Source organism: Strix aluco, chromosome 3 (assembly GCF_031877795.1).
Source record: "Strix aluco isolate bStrAlu1 chromosome 3, bStrAlu1.hap1, whole genome shotgun sequence".
Lineage (NCBI taxonomy): Eukaryota > Metazoa > Chordata > Aves > Strigiformes > Strigidae > Strix > Strix aluco.
The window spans coordinates 126,766,650-126,788,061 of NC_133933.1; the positions used below are offsets into that span (position 1 = coordinate 126,766,650).

Consider the following 21,412-nt stretch of genomic DNA (forward strand, 5'->3'; position numbering starts at 1 on the left):
CACTTAAAGCAAATACTCACTTCTGATCCTAACGAAGCCAAGATGACTTTCTGCATGAGTAACCCAAGTATTGTTGTAATACCACCCCCCCTCAGCAAAACAACAACAAAAATGCAATCTCCTTCTCTTCTTTGACTATTTCTCAGGCATCTTTAAAAGCCCAGGGCATGATCTAGATTGCCCAGTTCAATCAATGAAGTCAAATCCAATGGAGTTACACCCCAATGTACAGAAGCATAATTGAGACCAGATTTTGGCCTGAAGAACCTCCAAAACCATTTCTCCTCCCACCCCCCAAGAATTACATTTCTAAAAGAAAAAAATAAATAAACGGAACAAGTCATGCTAGTAGGGCAACTAAATTGTAAAGGAGGGGGGAAATAAAGGTAAAAGAATACTTTAATAGGAGGGACACAAGCTTTACCAAATGGAGGTTCACAATGGCAACTTGCCAGTCGCCCGCAGGATGCAATCAATTTGCATAAAATACAGCAGACTGCAACCACCCTTGTGTTCATGGCAGCAGCAATCTCAACTCCACCACCTCATCTGCTCAGTCTTGTAGTTTTTATTCCACATTACAGTGAGCTGAAGGCATACCTCACCCTATAAGCCTATTACTTGGGCTATTTCTAAATTATCTGTTCCAGGCAACCATGTCCTTTGTCTGATGCGCTCTCAGATGGATGTGTATCAGCTACAAACTGGTGTGTGCTTCAGAGTGCTGCTGGTCCCAGGTAAAACACAGCCAGCCTCTGGTAGGACACTTTCATAGTGCTGGTCTACTAAGAACTACACAGTTTCTGTTTCAAACTGGTCCTGCAGCTGATGGTCTCGGAGAACAGACACCGGTCTTTTGAGGCAGATGCTGCACAGCTTCATATCCAGAGCCCAGGACAATGCTACGATGAGCACAGCTTTCTCCCTTCTCCCTGACTCTGCAAAAGGGCATGGTCCAGCCCACTGCCTGGGAATCCTGAACGGGGGAATTAAGGAGGGCCCAGTTGGCACCATCCTCATCCTCCACCTGAGAGTTGAAGGTGCTTTCTGCCCGTGATCTTCCCAGCAGATTCAGTTTACACTATCCCTGAAACCAGTCCCTGCCTGCCAGTGGAGATGGGTCCCGTCACTAACTTCCAGGTAAGCCAGTTCTGAAGCCTTTACATCTCCTTCCTACAACCCTAAAAATGATGGGAAGCGAAAGCGTAACGTCCCTGAAGTGCATGGGGAGGGGAAGAGGAAAAGGAAAAAAAAAAAAGATTTCACAAGACCTGCTTTTGAGTGCTGTTATTTCAGTGATGAAAGTTACAGGTTGCCTGTAGATCAGACGGTGCCACAGTGGTGATGGAGCATGAAACCTCACTTAACTCCCACTTTGCAGTCCCCGCAGCCCAGCCGCCGGGGTCCTCGTGCCGACCACATTCCTGCCATTACGCCCGTGGCTTTTCCTGGCTGATAGAAGCTAATCCTTACCGGTTGCATTGTAGAAAAACAACAGTTTTCCTCATTTCATGCTGAAACACTGATGCAACAGCTCTATGTCTGAACGGGAATGTAATCGGATACATGAGCAAGTTGTGTGAGTGCCGTTAGGGAAAGGGAAAAAAAAAAGGCAAATATACCAGTATCCAAATGTGAGCAGACAGGATTCCTGATTTACAGGCAGCAAGTGGTGTTCAAATTGAATCTGCATTGCCTCAGCAAAGGCATCTGCTTATTGGACGATTTGTTTTTTAATGACCATTCGATGTTGCTTTTGCAGAATCCTAGTTAAAATGCCATGTTGAATAAGGCCAACTCTGTGCCTTGTACTACCACAGCCCAGTCCTGTGGTAGGTTTAGGACTGTGCCATGATTTGTAAAACCTGTACTCTGATACTCTAGGAAAATAAACACAACCTAGACAGAGAAAAGAAATATAAGAGTGAACCCCAAAGTGCTGAGTTCTTTCAGACTCAGGTGTGGGCCAGCCAGGCTTTCAATATTATTTCTGTTTAATCATGCAATAGCTATGCAAGACCTCAAGTGGAATGAAACAAAAACAGTTTATGTGCTTACTAGCAATAATACGGATTTTGTTGTAGGAAACCAGTATTTACTGTTAAAGTTATTAGGAATTAATTATTTTCCCTAAATTACTAGGTAAAAAGATTAAGAAACAAAGGTATTTCTAAAGGAATGCTTTGTTAACTCCACTAAAGGTAATAAAAAATTCCTTGTTTTTCAGACAAGGGTCTATTCTCCTTTTAATACGTACCCAAGCCATAGCAGCCCAGTGACCACGATAAGAAGGCAGTGGTTTTCCCACTGAATATCGCACCACAAGGAAACTGGTGAGGATGGACAGCCCAAACAGCTCACTCCCTACTACCACACCAAACAGGCAGACGTTTAGCAATTTCCCATGGTCACCTAACACCTGATCAAAGAGGTGCCTCATCTGCGGCATCAACTTTGTCTCTTGTTGGCACGGCTTTTGTAGCAACGAGCAGCCATTCATCCCAGAAAAACTCGGAGGGACTGTCCGCAAAAAGCATCCCAGCGCTTTGGTGGAACATCAAAGCACATAGAGCTTTGCAGATTACAATCAACGTCCTGAAGAGCACCAAAAAGCCTTGTGGGGAAGGCAGCGCAATTCACAGAGCTCGCACCGATGTAACAAGCTCATGCTAATCGTCTTATTAAATGAGAGGGCTACCAGAGAGCTAACGAGTAGCCTTTGGGGGCTGGGTGTTTGACTTTTCTAAATTGAGGAGGAGACAAGGGTGGGGAATAACATGGCAAATACTGTAACAGACCACTTATTCACTGCAAACTTTAATAAGCAGCCGAGTCCTCACTGTTTTGGGGTAAATAAGAGCAATTTGGGATTCTAAAGTATCCCACGACCGTAAGCTTATTCAGCAAGAAAAGCGTATAATCTACAATAGATGGGAAAGTCAGTCTGCCTTCCTCGGTTCAGCTCACCTCCCTCTGCCCTACCAGCACCGCACCTTCCCTCTCTCTATGAAGTCTCAGCTGGAATTTTGAACTGCTGACTCTTAAATTTGCAGAGAAGACAGCGAATGCCACACAGCTTTGTTTCCAGTCAGGCTTATTTAAAGCTCATCTGCAGTTTTCACCTCCCAGATCTGTAAATGCTACTGCTGATTCATAACGAGGCAGAGAAGTACTCTATTAATCAAACCCAGCAGAACATTTTCTACAGGAGGCATTTATGTGAATGAGAGCAGCATATGAGGTTACACTTAGCTAGGAAGAAAATTACAAGGGAATCTCAGTTCTCGTGCTTCAGGGCATAAGCTGATCACCAGATGGGGTCAGGAAGAATTTCACCCTCCTTCGTTCCTAGATATAGTGTTGCACAATAGGTAAACTATGGAGGCACAAGGAAGAAGGAAAAAAGCTGATTATTGTTCCATATTTTCTCCCTGCTTTCTTGGGAACTCTGTCTCCAAACACCTCCAGACAGAAGACAATAGGTTAGAAAAAATATTGGGCTTTAGTTTGGCAGTTCTTACCCAGAAAATGATACACACAAGAGCCCTGACTTCATATGTCCAACGAACAAAACACTAAGCCTGGCCAAAAAACCTGCTCTGGGAAGCTGGTGGGCAGCAGCTACCGTGTAATGGGTACTATCAACATATTTAATATATTATGAGCATTTTACACTAGTTAAAGCTAGACTTCTAGATCTGGGAGAACTTTGCCACAGCTCATGGGAACAATTATTTTGTTTCAATTCTCTGAGAGCTTTGGGTTCAAATTAACCCACTTACTTCTCTTTCCTACTGCAAATTAATAAACCAGTTGAACTTAAAAAAGAAGAAAAAGAAAGAAGAAGAAAGCCACAACACTTTGTTAAAACCGCTAAGTTTCAGCTGGTATCATGTCAAAACCACTTGAAACATGAAACCAGAAATCTTCCTAGGTTGACTCAAAGACTATGTCTATACTAGGAGTGCTTTACCAGTAAAGGAATACTGGTACATAACATTGGCAAAGGACTCCTGGTGTAGATGCAACTATAGCAGCAAAACTGAGTTTTAAATCAGTCTAGTAAATTGAACCAAGAGTTTTGCTGACAGACTTGCATCTAGCTGAAGTTCTCCAACAGTTCTAGCAAGTGAATTGGTCAGGAGCAACACCTCTTCACATCCTGGATAGACACAAATATGTCAGCACAAATTCTGAGTGTAGAAATGGCCAAAATTAGGCAGAGGTTGTTTAGAAACTCTTTTTAAAAATTTAACCAGCTCTGAATGTAGAAAAATGACAAAATCAGTTTATTTTGTAGGCTTCACAGTTTTGTCGCAAACTTCTGGCATAGCTGCAGTTAAACATCTTATTTCAGCCTTATAATCTGTGACACATGGTACTTTATGATTTCTCTCAGCACAATGAAATCTGTCTCTCAGCATGCAATCATAAATGTTGCATACAACCTTCAGAGATTTCTCCATAACCCAGTTCGTTTATTGTAACAGTGGTCAGCACTGGTGCTAGAAAGAAACCGCCACATGAGAAGATTGTATTGTCATTCCGATAGAAAGACCATTAAATGCTGGCCACTTCCCTTGATACCAGTGCAAAATAAAAAGGCTGAATAAAAATGTTCATTCTATTATACGCTAATATGGACTATTGCATACACAGAGCAGAAGGCAGAGCAACGTGGCAGTTAGAATTTCACCAGATTCCTACTCAGTTTACATATATTGACTATTTTGGATCATTTTGGGTTTATGGTAAAAAGATATTTTAAAAAAAGAAAGACATTTTCAGCTTCAAATGCTATAGAAAAATCCACTTCACACCTAGCTTTGCTTGGAACACATCTCTCACTCTGTAACAGCCTCTTTTACTGCAGTTGAGACACAAATATCCATAAGCAATTACTACTGTTGCCTGTGCAAGTCAAACCTATGGTTCTGTCTCTTACCTGTAATCTGACTCTGTCCTTGTGGATTAAAAGGACTTGGTGCAGAGTTCAGAGAGGGCCGTGGGCTCTGGGTCGGGACCCCTACTCTCATACTGGGATGAGGAATGCGCCCTAAATCACTGAGGCGTTCAGAGAACAAACTAGGTTTAGAGTCATCAAGCTTCTGTCTGTGCCCTGGAAACAGCAAATCATAAAATAAAAGCGTTAATAACAAGATTTAGTAATTTAACACACCCAAAAAACCCCAAAATGACCTCTAAGGACCTGTCATTAGAGTTAACGGACTTATAAGTATCTCAGTTACCCCCGATAACACAGTGACATCGGTGGGGGGATTGTGTTTTGGACGTGGCTGTTCTGGTGAAAGCCTTATCAAGCACAGCTGTCCCCATATGGATGTGTAATATGCTGCAATTTGGATCAAAATAAGCACTTATGAGGACACCCACACAAGGTCTTTTTTGTCTTTTTTTTTTTTCTTTCTGCTTTAACTTCACTAGGTAGTTAGAGGGACAAACTTTCTCTTCCAAAAGTAAGCCTCATATGTAAGTACAAGTTATCAAGTGGGACAATTATTCCATGCCTGGTTTATATGTTGGGATTTTTCCTAAGAAAATGAAAGCTTTTCTTCTCCCCTTACTTTTTTCTTTAACTCTGTCACAGCTAGTCATTAGCTTTCATTCCTCTGGGAGATTTGTAAATAGTCACTGTCATTTGAGAAGAGCAGTATCGCAAGGAAAACCTTCAAAGCTTCTGGCCCAGACTGGGTCTTACACTCCCTTGCATGGTCAGTCTTCCTCAGTGCTCCTCCTCCTCTCTACTGCCCTCGTGCCATGTGGCCGCATTAGGAACACTCATTTATGGGTGCTCGGTTGTTGAAATGTAAATGGAAAAAATGGCAAAAGCAACAGGATGCCCCAAGTGTTACTGCTCATATCGCTATTGAAATGTTTCAAGAGTAAAGGCTTTACTTCTCTAATTGTTGTATTTCTGCTCCTAGACTTAATTCCTTTCCAAAGTAGTTCTAGGATGCTCCTCGCCCAATGGTGTCTTTGAATATGAGGCGCAGAAGGTGTTATTTCTATCATTCAACATATGGAGAAACAGGCATGCATAGAGATTAAGGTCTCTAACTTAACTTAACTTTAGCCATTCATAAATCAGGCATCTAGTCTAAACTCTTCTAATGTAGACTTCCTCTACAGTTAATGGAAAGAAATAGCTACTTCCAGAGGGCAATTCATCTCATTTGTCTCTGACACCAGTCTTAAAACAGGATGATTCACCTTCTGAATTTGCTTTCTCTTCCTTCTCTGATCAGAGAGGGAGCACACATGACTAGTTTAATTAGACACCCTCACCATTAGTCAACATTAAATGGAATTAATCTTACCCTAAGTTACGAACCAAGCTCACACAAAAAGCTTCTGACAGAGATGAAATGGGTGCCCAGACCCCCTGATTGCAACCCAGAACCACGTCTGCCTCCACCCCTGTAAGCAGTGCCAGGGCACGGGCACAAGCAATAACTGGGTAGGATATTTTTATGCTTTTAATAAGAAGGGCCTCTGCTAGGGTTTGGGCTTGCACCCTTGCAGATGATCCCCAGTGGCCTGAGATAATCCACGTTGTCCATCACCAGTGTGAACACAGCCATCTGTCTGGAGGCTATGAGAGTTCAGCTTTGCAGACACGGTCAGATTGTTCCATCGGTCTTAGGGCCACAGAACCAATTCTGGCACTGGTTAAGTTATTTTAAAAACATAAATGAGGCCACTGTATCTTGAGATTGAACTATGAGACTACCACTCTTAGAAAAAATGCCTTTTAATGGTACCTCTCACCACCGTATGGAAGTACACGGATTCACATCATCTAACTGAGACCAGGTGCCTACATGACATGTAGGCAAAGTGATGTCAGTACTAGGCAGCTAAATCCAAACTAGTTTTAGAGAAATCATGGTTCTAGATAGAGAAGTGTGGGATTCAGTTTGGGAGATGAGAAGAAACTGGACAAATTTAATTTTGGAGAAACTTCTCTGCAATTTAAAAAAATTAATTAGTTGACCCATTATTTTGTACTTTGAAGTATGATTTTTCTCTACCAGGATGACTCAGTCTAAAAGCATGGGGTAGGCGAGAGCCTTCTCCTTAAGGAGAAGGTGCAGCTCTATATTAGAGCTGACATGGGTGGCTACTCCTCTCTTCAGGAGATATCAATCACTTTAAAGGGGGAACGATTTTTGGGGGCCTTGTAACAACTCCATAATGGCAGCTTAATTAGCAGGATAACATCTAACCTGGTAGTCTTTAGCATTATCTTTTCAATCAATTTAAATTACAAATTAAATTACAAGCTGGATGCTGTTAAATTCTGAAGAAATGGCTTTCACACACAGACGCAGTCAGTATTCTTTTGGGATTTTTCCTTCTCCATCTTCTTTTCCTCCACATTTTTTATGTATTTTCTTTTCCCTTTGCCAGTCATATTTTCCACTCTGTTTTTTAAAGGCATCTCCTTCCCCTCCTCTTTTCTCTTCTACTCATTCCTAATCACATTTCAGCAAATTCAAGAGGGCTCAAAATAAGGCAAACATGATTAGCCTATCTCTGGCCTCACACACCAGGGCTGACTTTATCTGGGAACGAATCCATTCCCAAAGTTAATTTTATTTTGAATTTTTGTAGAAAAATCCTATCCTATGTTCATACAGTGCCCTTTTTTTGCTAAAGAATCACTAACAAAGCGGTGCACAAGCTATTTTAACTGTCTTCAGATAACTCAATGAACACTTGCTATATAGGTCACCACTCCTGCACCAACCAGTGCCTGATAACCCTCACCTTTGTTTTCATCATGCTGTTTGCCCATGCATAGCTTTGCTAGAAAAGCATTTAGATTTAATTATGTGTATTATTATTATTATAATGAAGTAGGTCTGTCATAGAAGGACAAAATTCAGCAGGATAACAGTGCATTTTAGGGGGGGGGGGGGGGGGGAAGAAGAAAAAAAAGGAAAAAAAGAGGGGGAGAAGAAAAAAAAGAAGAAAGAGTCCCACATCTGGTTGAATTGAAATGATCTAGAGATGTGTGGGTTTGGGTGTTGCCATCTAACACCCCCCACCCCCACCCCCCCCCCAACAAAAATGTAGGGTAAAGAGACCTATATGCACATCTGGAAGACCCCAGGCATCAATGGAACTGCAAGTCCCCAGAAACCAGCAAGGGGCCAAACGCAGACTTGCATTCCCCTTCTGGACATTTAAAATTTAGGGTTGTAACACGGAGTCATGTTGTGACAAAGAGATCCACAGAAGGAGCCACACTCCCCTAGTGAAACGTCCCAGTGAGATGAGACTACATTACAGCTTCACACATTGTGGGCTACTATGCTTTGATAAAAGCTAAGGCGTGCTCACGTTGAAAGTAGCACAAAACTCAACAAAAACTTCATATTCAGGAGGTGCTCACAAAGAAGTGTAGGCAACTTAAATAAATCTCTTGCCCTTATTCCTGTGCAGAAAAAAAAAAAAAAATCCTATTAAGTACAGAGGAACCATGAGGTATGGGCTGAAAACACTCTAAAAAGGCCTTCTGAGTAGCACATAAGCAGAAGCAATGAAATATGTGATACATGTTTAAAACTCATTCCACAAGCTGCTTTTCATCTCTCATTGATATATGTGTCTGTTGACAGAGAAATTCCTGATCCCAGGGGAGTACGCTAAGAAAAGCTGTATTCCTTGGTCTCAGTCATGAGGTGTAATTTTATTTCAGGAAAAAAGATTAGAGTAGCAAGTGTGGATAGCTCAGGGAGAATCTGTGATCTGCTGCAGCAGCGAGTACATTAAAAAGCAATATAAAAGCTACATAAAGAATAGAATAAAATAATGTTGCAGCTATCCCAATGCCTGCAACACTGCATTTAGTGCCGGTTGCTCTGTTACAAAGATGATTTTGTGGAATGGATTGGGCTTGGAGGGGAACAAAATGGTTATGGACACAGGCAATCTTGGACACGAAATGCAGTCAAAAAGGTTGAGGCTGTCCCATGAGTTACTGAATAAGGATGGGACCCAGCGGCCATTGGAACAGATCAGGTCACAGGCAAGGAGATGGGCAAGAGTTGAGAAAAATTGAGAGTTAGTAGACAAAAGCTACACAAGCTGTTCTGATTTGTCTGTTGTCACAGTACAAAACATGCTAGATATTATAAATCCATTATTCACTCAAAAATAATGAGCAATATTCTGGTCTTTCACCACTACTCAGCTATTTCAAGCCAAACACCAACCTGAGTATTAGTTTCTGGAGACAGAAAGCATTGCCACTAATCCACCCCAGTACCAATTTTGACCATTTTACATGAACCAAACCAGAAAATAGTACTGAGAGAGTGCAACAAAGTCAGTGCAAACTGCAGCCAGCCAGCCAGTGCCTGCACTGCTGCTTCAGCTCGCCAGTCCAGGATGGCCTCAGAACATGTTAAAATGGCCCATAGAAGCTAACATTCAATTATCACATCCCAGGCATGGCAGAAGATGTGAGGAGGTTTCATCTCCAGCTTAATCATTTCAGTTTAAACTGAATGAAGGAATGTCTCCCAGATCAAAGCAAGGCAATCTTGAGTCTGCTGGATGTGGTAACTGGAAAGGGACGTGAGCTCGTCTCTCATCACTGAACTTCCACTGCTCCGCTGGAGAAGTCAAGATGTAAATCGGGCCATGGAAGAGGCTGACTTGCAGAATGTAAATGTGGTGTTGATGCTTGAAGATTTTTACCTCCTCGGGGAGGAGGAGTGTGTGTTTTTATCTTTCAGCTTGTGGGTGTGGAACTGAAAACTAATCAGATTATGCTACACGTGGCCTCACCAGATGCTGACACTCAGGGACTCCCTTTCTTTGTACCGTGTACACCACCCACCAGTTTTTTTGTCTGTGTGGTTTTTTTTTCTGGTACCAAGGAGATCTGGTTACCAGATTTTCAACAGATGCTTTTATCACTCTCAAGTGGGTTAGCTATTTTCAGTCATCACCCAGTTCTAGCTTTTTTGCTTTTGCCTTAACAACAAGTATCGAGGGAGTCAGGTGTCTCCATAAAAGAGCCAAGGGAAGACAGAAAGGTCATGAAAGTAAGAACCTGGGCTCTCACCTGTTGGGGACATATTTGCTGGGACATCCCAAGCAGAATGGAGGGTGATGACCCAACACGAAACACCATCATGGTTTCTGTTTGCTACATGTCATGAGTGTGCTCAGCATCAGCTAGTGAAGTTTGGAGAGTCACTCCATGGAGTGATTACGGCTGGAAAGGGCAAACAAAATAAAAATTCTTTGAACTCTAGGGCCAGTAACTGAGGCTTTCTATGGCTTTGGGTACAGTGCTGAGATTGAAAAAGAATAGAACTTTAATGGAAAAGAGACTTTCCTTCAGGCTAAGGGGTGGCAGAAAGAAGAATAACCTAGTTTACAAGCCATGAATTTATAGCCTATATACTCCAAGCTTTCCCTGACTTCAAGAGAAGCACAACAGAGGCCAAGAACCCAAGTTTTGATTATTCCCACTGTTCTCCAAAGGAGAAGTGCTTTAAAAAGGTAAAAAATGGACACATTTTTTCCTACTAACATTATACATCCTTGAGACCAGCACTCTGATTATGTCTTTTTAACACTAGCACACTAATGACGTACTTCTCTGTACATATGGTAGAAGACAATTTCACACCACAAAAAACCCCCAACAAACCAGGTTACATGTTCTCTGAATTTCATCACAAATTCTCCTTAAATTCTCTTTGGGTATCTTCCTGCATTTCATCCCATTTGGTCCTATGGATCAGATGTAACTGGAAGATACTGATACAGGCTTGACTGTGAATTCAGCTACAGGCTTGTAAAGCTGAAGTCAAGGGAACCACATTTATGCCACGGTAAAGGAGTTGAGACCTGAGCCTAAGGCTTAACAGCTGTTGTGCAGGGACTGAATAATGCTGAGCATTCAGCATGAAGCAAAAATATTCATTGTTCTGTTACAAATTTCAGAAAATACATCATTGCAGCAAAATGTCACTCCAAAGCAGTGTCAATCTATGCACTGGAGGTAAAGATAAGAGAACCATAAATCAGCAAAAGCCTAGAAGATGCACGTCAGCTCTTTGCAAGGAAAAAATCTCTGAAGCAAGTCACAAGAGTCCCTCCTGTGTCCCTTGTCTTGTGACAAACTGTCATCCTCAGGCTGGCTTCCTGCACCCAGTCCTACCAAACGCACCCAACCCAAAGTTCATGACAAAAAACCCAAAACACAAAAGAGCCAAACAATTTTTACCCAGGAAAGGGGAAAGCTTGGAACCCTTCCAGTCTCTTGGGTAAAGACACAATTATGAGAAGAAAAATATAATCCACCCAAGAGACATAATTACATAATTAGGCCATAGGCTGTGCATAGGAAAGGTTCTTATAGTTCATAAAACAAGGAGCTACATAGGTGCAGTAACTGCAGTTAATTCACTCAATGGAGAAAAAAAAAGATGTTTGTTTTTTTAAATAGCTGAGGGCACCAGTTTGCATTAGACTGGAGAGCTTATTCTCCCGACTGTACACAGAGCCCTATTAGTGCCAACAGGAGCCACTCAGACGCAGGCAGCAAACAAGACCCTGTCTCTTTTTGTTCTTAAAAAAGACATATTTTTTACCCAAATCAGGTAAGCCCTGTACCTAAAACTACTGCAGAGAACTGGAAATAAATAAAGACAGAGGAACATATGCTGCGGATGGGCTCAGTTCCTATACACAGATCTAACGTGGCCCATTGCCAAAATCCCATTGAGCTCCTCCTCCTTGACCCCTGCTCTTCGAAGGTCTGCGGACTACTGGTATGGCTCCAAAAGGGCCAGATCCAGCTCCCAGGGGAAGCAGTTATGCTACTGTCTTCCTGGAGCTGTGGCTCCAACACTGGGTGAGCAGAGGCAGGGGCAGGTTTGAAGCTCAGAGGAGAGGTCAAGCCCATGGAGCATCTCTGGTGTTGATGGTCATCTCCCCACTGACGTACTGGGAGCAAAAGCAAATGTCGACTCAGCTCATCTCACAGACAGCCCGCCCAGCACGGGACAGTCAGAGCTTCCAGCAGGTCAAAGGGAGGAAGGGGCAGGAGGAATGGGGCAAATGATCCCATGGGTGTGTCCCTTCGTGCCCATGGGAATGACTCTAACGCAACCATTGCAAAGCCTTTGGGGATACAAAGTGCTATCAACGTTTGTTAAAATTCAGCTGGGGTCTGTGAAAAGCATGCATCCAGCTGAAAGACAGACTCAGAGGTCAGGGTTTTTTAGCAAACTCCAAGAGCTGCAAAGGAGCCTCTTGCTCCCAAAATTTCTCTACGTAGAGAGGTGAAAAATGGCTGCTCAGAGCAGTGCTCCAGGCTGCTCCTCTGGCGGGCAAGGGACTGATGGGGGGCATGTGGCAGCGGCTGAGCTGGCCAGGAAGTCTGCACAGGGAAAGTCGTGTCAAAGCAGCAAAACCAGATTTAACGAATGAAACCAAAACAGGGCTTTGAGAAAAAGGACAAGCAGAGCAGGAAGGGGCTCAAGCAGGATTGCTTTTGCACCGGTTCCCTCCCACCCTTTAACTCATCCCAGAGTTGCAGGATCCATGCTGCCCTCTGTTCTTCCCTTCTGCTGCGGTACGGCCTCGGCTCGCCAGTAAATGAGCAAAATCTCCCCTTGCTGTAGTGTGGTTTGGTTTTTTTTTCTCTTTCTTTTCGAAAAGTTTTTGAATTCTGACCTGGATCTTGAAGCTTGTTCTGCAAAGCTGAGCAACACCCCATATGAACATCAGCACAAACTGGCTGGGTTGGGGAGGGAGCAGGTGGGACCCCCTTGCTCCACAATGCTCTGCCTTCACCTTTACCCATCCTTCATGAACATAAAGGAATCTGTGTGCACGTATGCCAGGAAACCAGCTAAATATTGCTGGCATCGCCGCTCGGAGACATTAAAGACAACTCATATAAACAGAGACTGTCACGCAAGTCTCAGTCCCTGCCTTAATTCCCTTTGCATGCTGGTATCTGTTACGCTCTCCCCCTCCTCCTCCCCCCTTTTTTTAGCTGAAGGGGGGAAGAGGGAGAGCAAGGGCTGTGCCACAAAAGTATAAGAGCTCCTCATTCTGACTTTATCATCCTTATCCTAACCCAGCAATATCTTTGAGGAATAAGGCTTCCCCCACACGCCAAAGGTAGCTATCCTATAAAGAGCCCGCCAACTTCTGTTGCTTGCTGCAGCGACCGGCAGTAAAGATCATAGCAAACGAAGGGGGTGAGAGGGGGGGAGAGAAAAAAAAATCTCCTTGAACTGGCCTCCCTCCAGCTGGCAGGAGGGGATGGTTTTCTTAACGCTTGCGAAACCTGATTACTTTAAAAGAACCAAAAGGGGGGTGCTGTAAACACAGCCATTAAACCAGATTTAAGGCGCTTAGTTTAAATCTAGTCTAAGAGCTCTCTGATGCTACGCTGCTCTGCTCTCTAGACATCAATAAGGTGCATTTTCGGTTTTGGTTTTGTTTTACACCCCCAAAACCAGGAGCGTACTGCAGGCTGAACACTGCGGTTACAATGGGAATTCAGGCATGGAAGAAACAGCAGTTAAGCAATAATAGATCGATGTGTGCATGTTTGCACTCTATCTTTCAACAGATTGTTTTGCTGTGTTAGAAGACTACTGTGTTTATATCCATGCTGCAGGTTTTAAGCAGATTGTTTAAACTCGATTAAAGTGGGATATTTCTAAAATAACCTTACTAATAAAATTCAGATGGCTAAAGAAACCTGAAAACATGGTTAAAAATAAAAAAGATGCCATTTCAATCTACAGTCAGGGGTAACATGATAACTCCAAAAGAAAAGAGTCTTTACAAGTTCGACTTGAAGGATTATCTTGTGTATCAGCACCCTCTGTGGCAGAGTAGCATTTATCCACGTATCCACCCATGTTAATGCTGTTGCACAATTTACTACAGCCGTGATAGACAGATAATTGCTTTATCCACCCAAGTGTAATAAACGGAGTCTACTATGTTAATCCTTGTATTCTTATTGTCTGCGAATGCCAAGTAAGGGAGAGACATACACTGAAAACCCTACCCGCTCCTTCCAAAACTACTGGAGTTTACTCACCCTCAGACCTGCTAAGTGTTCTTACTGCATTCCACTCCCCTGCTTGCAGCGCCAAGTATTTTGAGTAGTATCAGGTTATTGTTACATAAAGGGCACCTACATTCAGGCTATATGGAGGCAGAAGCCAGCATGCAGCAGCCTTTAGGAAAAAAAAAACCCAAATACCCTCAAACATCTTTTTCTGCTCAGTAAGTAAAACAGGCCAAGTATTATTTGTTCCTGGGCATAGCACAGAAAGTAATTAACCTGTCCTTCTAAAACGACATCTATTCAGTTTGTGTGGAGTCTGTCTGACTGTTGAGAAATGTCATTTAGCTGCTGGCCCATCAGTGTTTTCCACAAAAATCTATAAAGATTTTTTATCTTGAATGTCAAAAACAGGCGTATCCTTTAAAAGGTTTACAGATTCCTGGCAGCTCCATGACCTTAGGTTTGTGGCATCAAATTTGTAATGACAGTTTGATGGATGCCTCCCTTTCTTCTTCCTGAAAGGTATAAGGAATTGGTGGTTCCCCCAGTAAAAATTATGCATAACGTTGTTCTTTGCACTCAAGTACATAAAAAAGTCTTGTGCTACTGGCAATGAGTGGGTTTATTGGGGCAGCTTTCACCCTGGGTGAAAGGGGAAGGTATTCAACTTTCTGTGTAATCAGAGCACTTGCACAAGCACCTACATGACACACAAGTTTTGAAGATGGACAGCCTTAAGCAGCACATAAATGATGCAGCTGGGATTAAGAGAAGAAACATTGGCCTGAAGATCCTGCTAACAATCCTGGAGGTGAGTTGCAGTTTTTATCCCCTTGTTATGCTCCACCTCGATCTGCCAACATCAGCAGGGACATTTCTGTCTCAGGTGGAAGCTGGGATGGATTAACTTCTGCTTTCAAGTCTTTGAGGGAAAGAAAGTGTCATTTAAAGGCTAAAACACAGCCATAGGGGATGCACGGATGGGAGCATGGTGTTACAAGGTTGTCCACTGACTATCACTAGTGATATTAAAATGAAAGGTGTTTTATGCATCTTCAACCAATTAATGTTCATTATTTTCTTTAATAACTTGGATGATGCAATACAAATCACGATTACAAAATCCTGAGATGACATCCAGTAGGGAGGAGTCCTCCAGACTTTGGAGAAAGGGGTCAGAATTCAAAGTGATCTTAGGAAATTGGAATAATTATATTTGCCATGCCATTAGTAAAATGGCAAGCAGTAAAAGTTAAGTGCATTGTACTACACTTTGGAGCAAGAAATCAAATGCTCAGATGCACCACAATGACAAATCTATTAGCCAGCAGCACTGCCCAGAAAGGTCTGAGGTAGCAGGGAGCTGCAAGTTGAATGTGAGTCAATAATAGGATTCTGTCTTTTTTTTTTTTTAAAAAAAAAATGAGGTAAATGCAGTTCTGGGAAGGATTAATGGTTAAGTTGCATAGAAGACACAGAAGGTAACTATTGCACTCTGCTCAGAAGTGGTGAGACATCAGCTGGACTGCTTTATCCAGTTTGAGACACCACCCTCTAAGAAAGATACAGACAAATGAGAGAGAATCCAGAGAAGAGCAACAGGAGCGATAAGAGATTTAGAAAGCATGACCTACATGGAAAAGCTGAAAGAAATACATTTGTTTAGTCTAGAAAAGAGACAAGCAGGAAAGGACATGATAAGAGTAAAATGTTTTCTAAAGAAAATGGTAATCAATTGATCTCTATGTCAGCTGAGAGCAGAACAAGAAAGAGCTGGCTTCATTTGGGGTAGAGGAGATTTAAGAGATTAATGTATGATATTAGCAAATTCCTTTTTAAGTATAAAAGAAAAAGAACACAAACCCCAGACTTGGTAAGTAAGTGGAAGGCACAGTACTGGAGGATTTAAGAATTTGGACAGATGTCAGTGATGATCTAAGTATATATAATACTTCCTCTGAGGAAAAATGGTCTAGGTCGCCTGAGGTTTCTTTTAGCCCTACTGTTGCAGGACTGAGCGATTGTCTGTGCTTGGTTAAGTCACGTACACAATATTTTTAACATGAGTACATCAAGTCAAGCAGCTCATGCTAACTGTGGGCCTGATGCTGCAGAGAGTTTAACATCTCCAGATGCCATGAAAGGGCACAGTGAAATGCAGGCTGTGTCTGCTTAGGTATTTAGACCACAAGGAACCTGAGTTTGGAAATGCTGGTCTTAACCCCTCTGTGCCAGTCCCTATGGCTGTAACTCCAGAAAAAATTCATTTCTTTGCCTCATAGTGGATATCACAAGATTGATATCACCATTAATTTAGCAAGCATGACTCTGAGTTTCCACTAGTTTTTGGGTGAGACACAATGAAGTAAAACTAGAATTTCATGCCCAATGCTCAAGAGTGTTCCTGCATCCCCAGATGAAGGTCCAGAAGACCATTCACATGTTACTAGTCCATGACTGGTTTTGGTTGTTGCTTTCTTATTTGTGCATCTGCTGGTTACTTGAAGAGAGATAGTCCCATGCCAGTATGAAGAACAAGGGACATCAAAATGACAAACTTCTTGGAGAAAAAAAACCCAACTAAGCCTGGAAGCAAATGTTTTGGACAACCTTTATCGTCTATGAGAGTGTAGGGAATTCCTCAGCACAGTGACAGACTATAAAATCTTGGGATTTTCCAACAAGACAGCCTCATTATTTGCATTATTTGCTGCTGGAAGTGCTTCATTTCTAACTATCTCCACTGGATTTATTTTTTTATCCTTTGACAGAAAAGAAAAGAAAAGCTACATTCTGTTGTGAGCTACACAAACGCAAATCCCATCCTTGCTACAGAAACTCCAGCCCTACATACATTCATCTCGCACACCCCCTGAGCCCCAAGGCTGACTGCCTCTATCCCGGATCGGCTGTTCAATAACATCATGCCCAAAACTCAGCAAAGCATTGCAAGTGCACAAGATGCAAGTTGCTGGCCAAAGTTAAGCCCATCCTTACTGGCTTTGCAGGTCACTAATTCAGTGCCTAATCCAGGTGTTTAACCTGCTCAGGAGATACCTTGTACTGAAAGCCCCAGGGGGTACAGAGGGGAGGGAGGTGAATGACACAATTGCATTTGGCTGCAGGGAATGTAATATTTTTTTGAAAGGCTCTGGCAGGGGGCTGACCCTTTTGCTGACAGTTGTAAAGTTTGTTTAGTAATGGGGAGACTCCCGTGAACTTAAAAACAATAGGAAAACAGAGTCCTGGAGAATAAATCTCGCCCCCTGCCCCGGTTGCCTGTGCGTTTGGCTACCAGAAGGTAACAAATCCCCAGGAATGTGGGCGGTGGGGGGGATGCGCCTGCAAGACGGAGCTGGAGGGTGGCCAACACAAGCAGCGGGCGATGCCATTCACGGCGCGGCAAACTGCACTGATGAACACCCAGGGAAAGCCTGGGAAAGGCTGGGGCTACCACAGGCAAAATGTCCCCTACAGCTGCTCCAGCTGCTTCTGCAGAGAGCTCTTCAGGATCTCATCCCACAGAAAACTCAGATACCTCTTCTACTGCTTCCAGCCATATCGAATTTAGTAGAAGGTGGGCTTCTTCTCAAGGTATGACGGAGAAGATCGGTCCAAATAGGACCTGATTTTTATTTCTGAATTCATGAGTCTCCCTTGCCCATACACCAAGAGAGCTCAGAGGACATTAATTTTTGGTCACTGGACAGGATGTAGCACACGAGACAGGGAAACCTCTGACTTACCACCAGTCCCTTGAGCTGCACAATCCTCCTCCAAGTTCATTTTTTAAAGAAGATTATAGCTCCCAGGCTTTACTTTGACCCTGCTGTAACTACTCCATTATTTCACTGCTAAACAGAAACCCACTTGGGCATTACATTGTGGGTGCAATCCTCTGGAAAAAGGAAAATCAAAGAAGCAGAAGCTGTAAATGCCTAGTTATAAAAATCACAAGTTGTTCAAATGGGCAGCTGTGAAGTTGATAGCTTTCAAAGATGTACATAAGCCCATACATTTAGCCCTACCTATATATATACACACTTCAAGCTTGGAAAGACATTAGAATGCATTGGATCATCAATGACACATGCTTCAAATAATCTCTAAATATTTTATTATTATTTTGGTGTGTCATTAAGTTTGGATGTCCACTACAGTGCACCAGTGGAAAACATCTCTGCGATGCAAGAGTGGCAAGAATAATTTATTCTGCTCTCTTGAAACAGGCAGAAATAACACTAAAGTCCTTAAATACTGGAAATACTCATCATCCCCATGCTATTAATATCGCCTCAATAGCTTGTTCTATTTAAAGCAATTTTCTCTCTTTGGGTTTTATTTTGCGGGTGGCAAATCCTCATTTAATTCGCAGGATAAAAAAGTATGAACCTACAATTGGAAAAATGGGATTGTATGGGGCCCAAGCCATCCACCAGAGCCATGAATAGAGGCTTTGCCACCGTCTTCAGTGGGAGACAGCCTAGCCCGGAAGTCTTTACAGCTTGCACAAATTTGAATTTTATTATTTGCTTTGTTTTCAATGTCATATGACTCATTTTAAGGAATAATATAGCTGCTTCCACTTTAATGGTTACAGCTACATCTCTGTGAAGCCAAAACTTGATCCTTCGGTTATGGAATTTTAGATACAAGCTGTATAGTCTGCCTTTTAGCCTTACCGCTTGCTTTTTTTCCATGGAGAAAAGGCAAACTCAAGCTATTGGCACCATTTGTTAGAGGACAACACATACATATGAGGGTTTCCTTTCTCTTTAAGCACAACCCTGATTTAATTCCATCAAAGAATGATGGAAAATAGAACACAAAGTGCTCTTCCCCTTTTGTCCAAGAAAAGTAAAACAAGCAATGCTGGTGATGATGAAGAAATTGGATATCTTTTAGTGGTGCATTGCCTTGGTTTTTTTTACAAGTAAAACTCATCTGTCAACCAATTTAAATGAAGTAAAAAGGCAACAACAGAAAAGTGGAATGGAAAACTTTTTCCAGCTTCAACACAAACTGTGAGGAAGTCAAAGCTTAAAAAAAGAAAGTGATTTATTCGGTAAAAGTCTACAGAGAGCTCAGCACTATGACAAAGGAAGAATTTTAACTCTTCTCCAGGTAGGATGGGTCATTCCTTGTCCTTTCACTCCAGCTTCCCACAAAGCCCATGGAATTATTCTCCTTTTGGCAGCAGAAAAGAAGGTTGGCTGTCAGTGTCCCCATCACTGATCAGTTTTGATGCACAAACAAGTTATTCCTCCCTTGACAAAATACTGTGTGTGCTAACGATCCCCCTTCATCAAAGGACCAACATTAGACTAGGGCTGAACCCAGTTTCTAATCCCTGATGGATTTAGATGGCCAAACTATTGCAAAGGGTGATCTGCTGTCAAGTCTACCCCCAAGCATCTGTCAGCCTTTCCGACAAGACATTGGTTCAAAATTATATACCTTGTACACAGTAGGGAAAATATGCTCCCTTCTCCATGATACTGGTATTTCACTGCATCATTTGAACAGAACATGTATCCCTGACACACCAGGTGTGTCATTTCACTCTCTCACCAGGTCTGGTGGTAATTTACTTCCTGCACATCACTCAGATTTGAGAGTGAAAAGTGTTTTTTCCAGTTTTGCTTTTCTTTGATAAATTTCTTGATGGTGTTTGAGAATGGCTGATATTACTGTTTGCTAATGTTTTGATAATGTTTCTTGCTTTCTTGTTGATTGTGGCATAAATCTTCATGAAAATAAATAGATGCACACCAGTATAAAACCAAATAACAGAGAATTGTGGACACTGAATTTAAAGTGAAAGTCAAGGTTTACTCCCTTGACAGCTAAGATAACTGTACCTCGACCAAGCTCTGTGGTTTTCACACCTTCATATTTAGTGTTTCACACCTTCGTATTTAGTGTCCTCTGCTTTCACAAAAACAGCTACATGAAAAACTAGTCAAAGGCCTTCTCCTGTAAGGAGCAACTCCCCCATCCCTGCCAGGCAGGGACGGGTATCCAGCTTCTGGTAGCTGCTGGCAGCATCCCAGGCGCAAGGAGCTGGGTCTGCCCACATTGACCCAGGTGCAAGACCACGGTGCCACAGCACGGCAGGATCAGGGGCACCAGTGCATTTCCAAAAGGACAATCCCTCATCACATCACACCAGGGTAATCCCACTGCCACCTCTAAAGGCGGCAGGAGATGACATGCCAGGCAGAAGGATGAGGGGCGCAGTAATTAAAACCTGCCCTTCAGATTTTATTTTGTGTGTGTGTGTGAGTTAAGTGGCCTCACTTAAAGTAAGGTAACGTCATTTCCACTGGCTGTAGCTTCTAAAAGTACCATTGCTTATCCTAAACTTAAGCATAGCTCATTCTGGTGGAGTTATGCAGTTTTGGTATGTACACATGATGGTACATTCCTTCCATGTCTCCAAATTTGATCAGAGGCAGTGCCATTTATTGCTGCTTCAGTGCACTGAAAAGCAAGCTGACTTGTGTATGCAAACAAACACACTAGCACCCTCACACATGCTAAAAATGACATTTTTGTGTCTGCTCACAAGGAAAAAGAAGCATTAATTATGCACAAACATAACAACTTTCTCTAACTCTGCCTGGAGATGTGAAAGAGAAGTGGCCCTGTAATCACGTCTCTTCTGAGAATACTGCCATATGGTTTTAACAGAGGTTTATTTCCTGAAGCAAGAGAGGACTGCAGATTCTCAATCCAACTAAAATAATTATGCAGACAATTTCACTCCATTACTTTCAGTGGAACCCAAGCTGTGTGGTCTCCACATGCTTGCTGACACCTTTAAAGAGACATTAAACCATTTTTACATAAAATTCCCTTAATGGGTGGGATGTAGGATGAATTTCCTGGAAGATTAGCACCTGTCGCATTGCATAAGGCTTGCCTCTGACTGCTGCATTAATTCCCTTCAGTTGGTAGACAGCAAAACTGCCATTGAAGCCTCCAGAATACGGAGCAGCAAAGCATCAACCATATCTCTACAGAGGGAAACTTCTCCCCTTGGTGAAGTTTCCTAAGCAATTATTTTACCTCCCACATTTGACCCTGAAATAGCACAGGACTTACTTAAGTACAAACGGGTGCCCCACATTAAGTACAAGGCAACTGAAATACAGCCTTAAATTTCAGCATTGGGTTACGCTACAAGCACAATGCAGAGACTTTGCTGACAACTTTTTTCAGAGCCACCCTGGGCTGCCAATCTTTCCCCTCAACAGATAGATCACAGTATAAAACTTCCAATCTTTCAATCAACAATGGGTAAAAATTCAGGTAAAATGAAAC

General features: G+C 42.5%; 1 protein-coding gene across 11 annotated transcripts in view; it reads right to left on the minus strand.

The window, feature by feature from the left end:
* Window positions 1-21,412, minus strand: part of RUNX2 (RUNX family transcription factor 2) — a 151,792-nt gene that overhangs the window by 30,376 nt on the left and 100,004 nt on the right. For 9 of the 11 annotated variants that reach the window (XM_074820214.1, XM_074820215.1, XM_074820224.1 and 6 more), the window contains one exon: window positions 4,946-5,119. The exons of the other annotated variants lie outside the window; for them this stretch is intronic. In XM_074820214.1, the coding sequence (XP_074676315.1) occupies window positions 4,946-5,119 (174 nt within the window). The remainder of the gene's footprint in view (window positions 1-4,945; window positions 5,120-21,412) is intronic. 11 annotated transcript variants of the gene reach the window in all.